Source organism: Mustela nigripes, chromosome 8 (assembly GCF_022355385.1).
Source record: "Mustela nigripes isolate SB6536 chromosome 8, MUSNIG.SB6536, whole genome shotgun sequence".
Lineage (NCBI taxonomy): Eukaryota > Metazoa > Chordata > Mammalia > Carnivora > Mustelidae > Mustela > Mustela nigripes.
The window spans coordinates 21,269,671-21,278,775 of record NC_081564.1 but is presented as its reverse complement, the minus strand read 5'-3'; the positions used below and the strand labels follow the sequence as shown (position 1 = coordinate 21,278,775).

The window sequence follows — 9,105 nt, the reverse complement described above, 5'->3', positions numbered from 1 at the left end:
TTTTTTTTTTTTTTAAAGGATTTTATTTTTAGGTAATGTTAACACCCATTGTGGGGCTTGAACTCACACCTCTGAGTTCAAGAGTTGCATGCTCTACCAGCTGAGCCAGCTGGGCACCTCTTGTTTTTAAAAATTTCTTGTGTTGAGTTACCTTGTCCGTTTTTTCTTATGTTTGAGCTATTTGTATTTCTTTCTCTTGTAAATTGTCTCTTCCTGTCCTTTATCCAGTTTTTACCGGATTGTCTGTGTTTTAGTTTGTGGTAACTTAACCCATATTACAGAAAGTACTACTTTGTGATATGAGTTGCTAATATTTTGCCTGGTCTGTCTTTCTGTCAATATTTACTTGCCTACTATATTCATGTTCTGGGTGCTGAGCTATGTAACACAGGAGACCCAAGGCTGGCCTTCTGGAGTTTGTTCTAACGGGGGAGTTCAGGGAGACTATATATAAATAATCAAGATAACTTCCGGGTATGGCCCATTCTCGGTGGGCAAGAAAACAGGATGTCATTGTAATGGGTGACTAGGTAGGAGTCTGCTTATTTGGAAAGCTGAGTGGAAGATGATAATTTGAGCCCAGACACAAAGGCTAGATGGCTGTTCAAGTTGCTGGGAACAGAGAATGCAAAGGGCACCAGGGGGGTTGAACTCAGCATATTTGGGGCAGTGGAAGGTACCAGTGGGACTGGGTAGGGTGGTCAAGCAGAGCAGTACAAGGTGATGGTGGGAGGGAAGGAGGGGCCAGATCCTGAGCATCAGTCCTGCCATGGGAAAGAGTGCACATTTTACACTAAGTATGGGAAGCTTCAAGAGGGTAATAGGTAGGAAGGTATTAGATTATAAGTGCTTTTTCAAATCATTAATAATTGCTTGAGAACTTTTAATGACTGCTTATTATTTCATAGTTATGTATAAACCACAATTTATTAAACTTGTTGGAAAATCGTCCCCCCCGCTTGTTTTTACTCCTATAAAATTCTGATAGATAGCTCTAAGCTTGATTGCTTTCTTAGGTTCTTTTTCTACAATTAGAGTTTATGAGCAATTTTTAAAGGTGTTCCGGGCATGAAATTCCACAGCACTCCGGTGTGTACTTTTGTGTTACAGAGTGTGTTAATGACAACTACTGGTTTGGGAGAGATAGAAGCTGTGAATACTGCTTTGACGAGCCAGTGCTGAAAAGAACAGATAAATACCGGACTTACAGCAAGAAGCACTTTCGGATTTTCAGAGTAGGTGACAATGTATTCTTGTATTTGGGAGAACCGGTAATGTCGTCACCATGCTGAGATATCTTGGCACTCTAACTCCCCACTGTTAAAACTTTGAAATAAAATGTTCTCTATTTTAGGAAATGGGTCCTAAAAACTCTTACATCGCATACATAGAAGATCACAGTGGGAATGGAACCTTTGTAAATAGAGAGCTGGTAGGGAAAGGAAGACGCCTTCCTTTGAATAACAATTCTGAAATTGCACTTTCAGTGTGGAGTAATAAAGGTAACATTACTCTCTTCTGGTTACTGGATCTTTTTTTCCTCTCCTATAAAGGGAAAATTGATGTTGTGCCCTTCGCAGAGTAAGGTTCGGATCAATAAAGTAAGAAGGTTAGTATTCAGGATTCAGTGCAGCCCTAGGGGCATTTTTAAACGAACGAAAAATTTCTACCAAGGTAGATTTTGTAAGGTTTGATTGGTTGGGTTAGTTTTGTGTTTAAGGCTGTTTGCTGTCAGTGGAACGATACTCCTTAAGATGGTTCTTCGTTCATCGATGCAGTTTATAGCCCATCAGTCTTTGGGGTCGATGAGTTATTTTAGGCCATGAATTCTTCTCCCTCCCTCCGTTCTTCTCTTCCTTTCTCATTCTTCCCTTTCATTCCTTAATTGCTGCAAGTATCAGTTGAACTTCATGGGCCTGCCAGGCGTTAGGGATTTTTGGGCAGAATCTCATGTTAAAGCTTCTCCCTTAAATACCACGTGGTTATCCCAAAGTGTTCATGTTTATTGTCATCATCGGGCAACATTTTATAAGCAGCCACTGCTAAAATTTTACCAAAATCACACGCAAACCAAACAGTTGTCATTCACCACAGAATAGTTAAATGTAATCTCACAATGATTCTAAATCCTTGGACAGGAGGAATATACTCTTGTTTCTTGGATTGAAAAGAAAAAAAAAAAACCCCAAAACAGAACTTTACAAATCCACGTGAGAGTTGATTGGGAAGGATGTCTGTGTGTGGGGGCAAGGCCTTAAAAATACAGATGCCCCCAGGTGCTGTCTGAAAGTTCCTGGTCCAGGAGTCCCAGGGATATAAAAAATCTTGCTTAGCTGATTCTCATACAGTCTCTAGACTGGCATCTGGGAATGATGGCTGTCCTGGGCATCCTAAAGCACGTTTTATGATAGTTTTACCTGTTGCTGTTCTGTTTTCTATCTGATGATTATAGTCAGGGCAGCTGTGCAGGTTATTGCTGTTTGAGAGCCCCTGGTAGAGGGGACAACCAGGTGCTAAGATTTGGTCCGTCTGACAAGCTCTGTGCCACCTTTTCCTGGTTGGTCTATCCAAGGAGCACCTTTTCTGCTTTGAAGAGAGGTGTTATATGGGCTAAAGGTAGAAATAGATTAGGTCACTCTGCAGGTTGCATTCAGTTTATTGGCATTTTATTAGACATTCGCTGTTTGTACTTGAACGTGAAAATCCAGGTTGCTTTGAGAAGGTGGACCGTCTGGCCATACTAATCCTATAACCCCATACCTGGAGCATTTGCCAGTGCTCAGTAGAACCTGCCTTTTATCAGATGCATGATATGTTTGCCCATGCAAGTCCTCACTGCTTCATGTTGTCTTACACTCAACCCAGCCCTCACTGTGTGTATGAGACCTTGGCCTCTGTGGGCAACTGAGTTTGCAGCTCTTGAAGTAGACCTTGACATCTGTGAGAAATAGCTCTCCAGAACCACTCAAATTTCCAGATTCTTAGATGCCACTGGAACATGTAGGTTCATAAGTATCTACAAGCATAGAGAAATAGTTGTATCTTGAACCACTGGCAGATTTCTTTCACTGCATGGGTCTGTCTCATGTGGACCGGCCTGGAATGAAGCACACTCAGGTGGCTCAGATTTGTGCCAGAGACTGGAACTCTAGGTTACTCCAGGGAGGTCGAAACCTGTTTCCTGAAATAAGAGAAACTCAAGGGTTTCAGCAAATTTCCCTCTTTAAGAGGATACAGGCAGTTGGCAAATTTACCACTGATTTTGTAGAATTGAAATGTTGATAATTGATTACAGCCTTGGCCCACATGGATGGTTAAATTTTTAAATGACTGGGGTTATTTTTTCTTTCTTTCGTTTTTGTTTTTGTTTTTGTTTCTGTTTTTGGTTTTTTTTTTTTTTTTTGGATACAGCCCAGATAATGGAGAAATAAGGGGATTTTGGGGAAAATGCTATTTATTTAACTTTCAAAGTAGGTTCAAGATGATTTAAAATGAGAGACCTGGGGCACCTGGGTGACTCAGTGGGTTAAAGCCTCTGCCTTTGGCTCAGGTCATGATCTCAGAGTCCTGGGATCGAGCCCCGCATCAGGCTCTGCTCAGCAGGGAGCTTGCTTTCCCCTCTCTCTCTGCCTGCCTCTCTGCCTACGTGTCATTTCTCTCTCCGTCAAATAAATAAATAAAATCTTAAAAAAAAAAAAATGCCAGGGCGCCTGGGTGGCTCAGTGGTTAAGCCGCTGCCTTCGGCTCAGGTCGTGATCTCAGGGTCCTGGGATCGAGTCCCGCATCGGGCTCTCTGCTCAGCAGGGAGCCTGCTTCCTCCTCTCTATCTCTCTCTGCCTGCCTCTCTGCCTACTTGTGATTTCTCTCTGTCAAATAAATAAATAAAAATCTTTAAAAAAATATAAAAAAAAAAAAATGCCAGACCTGTAGAGGAATATAAATGGCAAAGAGAAGAGAATACTTATCCTTTAGTATGGTGACCTGTGGTCTAATTTTACTAGGGTGTTTTTTGGCCTAGAAGATTTTTTTCTGGGCTCAGACTAATTGCTCTTCAGTTCACTTGCTGGTCTGCATAGGTATTTTTTTTTCTGGCTCAGGCAGGGACTAATCTTTCATGGGTATTTTACATTAGTTATAATTGATAGATAAATCTGAGGCAAAGGAATGAGACTAGCATGTATGTATAGATTTCCTGCATGTATGTATAGTGAGATGATGCTGTGTATTTTTATGGAAGAATGAGATTTCACTGTCATTTTCATGGATTTCATAATATGCAGATGAAATATAATTTCATAATATTACAAAATTATTATTATCCTGGGTAAATAATTCCTTTAGAGTTACATGTTAAATATGATTAAAAATAATTGTCTCATATTACGTGTGTTTACTAAATCTTAGGACTTTTTATCTTTATTGAGTGAATTAATGAGATTTATTTCTGCCCTTTTCCCCTTAGTTTTTGTATTTTTTGATCTGACTGTAGATGATCAATCAATTTATCCTAAGGAATTAAGAGACCAATACATCATGTCAAAAACTCTCGGAAGGTAAATTTTTTTTGTTATTATGGAAATTGCCTTTCATTTTTTTCTAAACATTTGTCATTGATTAGTTTTTATTCTTGGTTTTATAACATTCATTAACTTTGTATTTGTAGGAAACTTGTTTGTGATAGGTGTGTTATTGATTTAATAAATTAATTTTTTTTAAAGATTTTATTTATTTATTTGACACAGAGAGAGAGATCACAAGTAGGCAGAGAGGCAGGCAGAGAGAGAAGGGGAAGCAGGCTCCCTGCTGAGTGGAGAGCCCGATGTGGGGCTCCATCCCAGGACCCTGAGATCACGACCTGAGCTGAAGGCAGAGGCTTAACCCACTGAAACACCCAGGCACCCCTGATTTGATAAAGAAATTTAAAAAAGTTTTTATACCATATAATTCACCCATATGAAGTATATAATTTAATGGTTTTTAATATATTCACAAAGTTGTGAAACCTTTACCACAATCAGTTTTAGAACATTTTTATTACCCTCCAAAAAAGAAGCATTTACTGCATTTATGCCCTCTTCAGAATCTGTGAAATCTTGAGAAGTGAAATGAAACTGACCAATCAGGGCATAGTTCTCAAAATATTTGGTTTCAGGACCCCTTACACTCTTCCTTCCTTCCTTAAAAGATCGTATTATTTGAGAGAGAGAGAGAGAGAGCATGAGCAGGGGGAGAGGCAGAAGGAGTGGGAGAAGCAGATATTCCACTGAGTGGGGAGCCCTACGCAGGGCTTAATTCCAGGACCCTGAGATCATGACCTGAGCTGGTCAGACATTACTGAGCCACCCAGTCGCTCTAGGATCCCTTATGCTCTTAAAAATTACTGAGGATGTCAAGGAGCTTTTGTTCACATGGTTTAAATCTGTTGATACTAACTGTATTAGAAATTCAAATGCAGACATTAATGATACTAATTAATGCATTAAAAAACTCATCTACATTAAGATAAATAATGTTTTTGGATTGCCTGGGTGGCTCAGTTGGTTAAAGCGTCCAACTCTTGATTTCGACCCAGGTCATGATCTCAGGGTCCTGGGATTGAGCACCCCCCCCACCGATGATTCGGTCTCCCCATTCACTGGGGAGTCTGCTTGGGGTTCTCTTTCCCTGCCCTACCCACTCACTTTCTCTCTCTCAAATACATAAAAAAATCTTAAAAAAAGAGATAATGGGGGCGCCTAGGTGGCTCAGTGGGTTGAGGCCTCTGCCTTCAGCTCGGGTCATGATCCCAGGGTCCTGGGATCGAGCCCCGAGTCGGGCTCTCTGCTCCGCAGGGAGCCTGCTTCCTCCCCCTCTCTCTCTGCCTGCCTCTCTACCTACTTGCGATTTCTCTCTGTCAAATAAATAAAATCTTAAAAAAAAAGAGAGATAATATTTTTAGTGCAAAATAATTTTTTAAAAAGATACTTATTTACTTGAGAGAGAGAGGTGTAGCGTGCATAGGCAGGGCGAGCAGAAGAGGAAGAAGCAGTCTCCCCATTGAGCAGGGAGCCGGATGTGGCGCTCAAACCCAGGACCCCAGGATCATGAACTGAGCTAAAGGCAGCCACTTAACTGCCTGAGCCAAGGAGGGGCCCTGCAGAATAATTGTTTAAATAAAGATTAGTGAAAAGAAAGACATCATTTCACATTTTTGCAAACGTCTTTGATACCTAGTTTATTAGAAAATGGCTAGATCTTGATACTGCTTCTTTGTTCAGTCCATTATATCACATGTCGTATAGCCTCTGGAAAACTGTATGCTCCTGAGGGAATGAGAATGAAAAAGACAAATAATGCCTTAGTATTATTCTGCAAGTAGTTCAGGCTTTGTGGACATCCTGCAAACAGCTTGAGGTCCCTTAGGGGTTGCTTAATCCTACTTTGAGAACCACTTCCTTAGGTTTTTTTTTTTTCCTTTTAAGATTTTATTTATTTATTTGAAAGAGAGACAGTGGAAGAGGGAACATAAGTAGGGGGAGTGGGAGAGGGAGAAGCAGGCTCCCTACTGAGCAGGGATTCTGGCTTGGGGATTGATCCCAGGACACTGGGACCACGACTCAAGCTGAAGGTAGATGCCTAAAGACTGAGCCACCCAGGCGCCCCACTTCCTTAGGTTTTTAAGTTTTATTTATTTAAGTAATCTGTATACCCAATAAGGGGCTCGAACTCATGACCCCAAGATCAAGAGTCACATGCACTCTCAACTGAGCCAGCCAGGCGCCCTGAGAACCACTTCCTTAGGGACACCTTTACCACATTGCATCATGTCCTTCAATCTCCCACCCCTCCCCGACCCCAGAAGCCTTTCTTTTAACATTTTTGGAAACATGAAAGTAGAAGTTAATAGAGGGAAATAATTACCTATATTCCTGCCACATAGAATCAAACATAGTGTACTCTTTATGACCATCTGTGGGAGATATTTTAGTTTGTAGATGTTAAATTCAGTACCTCACTATGTTTTTGTATTTGCATTGGTGCTTGGAAATTTATAGTGAAATTTGTGCCCATCCTTAAGAAATATATGTGACTTTTTTATTTTTTCCTAAGGGAAAATCCTCTAGCTTTTAGCAGGTGCCAGAATCTTAACTCACATGAGTCAGAAAAGAAAAGAACTTTACTGACTCTTGTAATAGGGGCACAACTGATTTCAGGTATGACTGGATCAGGTAGCCTTTAGGGCTTTGTTTCTCTCTTTGAGTTCTGATTATCTGTGTGGCTTTACCTGTGGCTGGATGTAAGGGCTCCTAACTGTTGCCAGGGCTCTGGTGCCTTCACTTGATTCAGCTACTATAGATTTGCTTTCTCTTTGTGGCAGGAAAGATGGTTTCCTGGAGCCCCATTCGTATTTTCTTCCTTCTAGAAGCCACTGTAGGCAAAAATGTTTCTCTCCCAATATCCGCATTTGAGTCCAGGGAGAACCTTGACTGGCTCAATTTTGGTTACAGGTCCATCCTAGGTTACTGTTAGAGATCACCCACCTGAGCTGCATAGACTCAGGGAAGACTTCGCAGGCAAAAGGTGATTTGATCACCTTTTGGGCAATGTTTTGGACAGATGTTAAAAAATAATAGTTATATGGACTGTTACCTCACACTATCTGCAAAAATGAAAAGGAAAAAATGAGGGGCTCTTGGGTGGCTCAGTCAGTTAAGTGTCTGCTTTCGGCTTAGGTTAAGATCCCGGAGTCCCAGGAATGAACCCCGCATCAGGCTCCCTGCTCAGCAGGGAGTCTGCTTTTTCCTCGGACCCTTCCCTTTCCCATACTCTCTGTCTTACTCTCAAATAAATAAATAAAATCTTTAAAAAAAAAAAAAGGAACAATCTAAATGTAAGAAATAGAAGTATTAAACTATAAGAAGAAAACAGGGATAACTCTTCATGATCTTAGATTTGGTGTTGGTTTCTTAAATATGGTACCAGAAGCATAAAAAAAAAAATGATAAAGGAAGAAAAAATGGATAAATTAGACTTCATCAAATGTAAAAACTTCAGTGCATCCAGATACTGTAAAGGGAGTGAAACAGCCACGGAGAGAAAAACACTCGCAAGTCAGTATGTCTAATAAGGATCTAGTATTCAGAATAAAGAACAATGAAAGGAAGAACTATCCAGTTTAGAAATGGGCAAAGGATTTAAATAGACTTCTTGAAAGAAGGTATACAAATGACCAACCACCACTTGACATGATGCTCAGCATCCTTGTCATTAGGGAAATGCAAATGAGAACCATAGATACTAGTTTGCAGCCAGGAGGATGGTCATAGTAGAGAAATGGAAAGTAACAAGTGTTTGTTAGGATGCAGAGAAATTGGAAACTCCATGTACTACTGATGGGAATGTAAAATGGTGTAGCCACTATGGGAAATAATTGATTGGTTTATCAAAAAGTTAGGCATAGAATTACCATATGATCCAGCAATTCCCCCTTGAAGGTATATAACCCCCCCCAGTTGAAAACAGGTGTTCAAAAAATAACTTAGGCATGGATATTCAGTTCTTCTCTATTCACAATAGCCAAATATCCATCAACAAATGAATAGCTCAACAAACTGTGATATATCCATACAATGGAATATTCTGTATATTTTTAAATTATTTTTAAAAAGATTTTATTTATTTGTTGGAGAGAGCATAAGCAAGGGAGCAGCAGGCAGAGGGAGAAGCAGGCTCCCTGTTCTGTAAGGAGCCCTATGTGGGATTTGATCCCAGGACCCTGGGATCATGAACTGAGCTGATGAAGGCAGACATTTAACTGAATGAGCCACCTAGGCATCCCACAACAGAATATTATTTAGCTATAAAATGGAGCGAATTACTGATGCATCCTACAGCATGGCTGAACCTTGAGAACATGCTAAGTTAAAGAAGCCAGACACAAAGGGCCACATGTCAAATGATTTCATTGAGATGGGATGTTCAGAATAGGCAAATCCATTGAGACAAAGTAGATCCGTGGTTGCCAGTGGCTGGTTGCAGCATAGAATGGGGTGGGGCTTCCATTTGGACTGATGAAAAAATTCTGCAGCTAGACAGGGGTGATGGTTGCATGACAGGAGGATGTAC

The 9,105-nt window shown here is 40.6% G+C and overlaps 1 protein-coding gene across 8 annotated transcripts in view; it reads left to right on the top strand.

Moving 5' to 3' along the window:
- The window catches only part of CHEK2 (checkpoint kinase 2), a 49,994-nt gene that overhangs the window by 20,836 nt on the left and 20,053 nt on the right, over window positions 1-9,105 (top strand). For 6 of the 8 annotated variants that reach the window (XM_059408725.1, XM_059408724.1, XM_059408728.1 and 3 more), the window contains 3 exons: window positions 1,111-1,235; window positions 1,355-1,502; window positions 4,463-4,553. In XM_059408725.1, coding sequence (XP_059264708.1) covers window positions 1,111-1,235; window positions 1,355-1,502; window positions 4,463-4,553 — 364 coding nt within the window. The remainder of the gene's footprint in view (window positions 1-1,110; window positions 1,236-1,354; window positions 1,503-4,462; window positions 4,554-9,105) is intronic. The other 2 variants (XM_059408721.1, XM_059408729.1) reach the window with 2 other exon arrangements.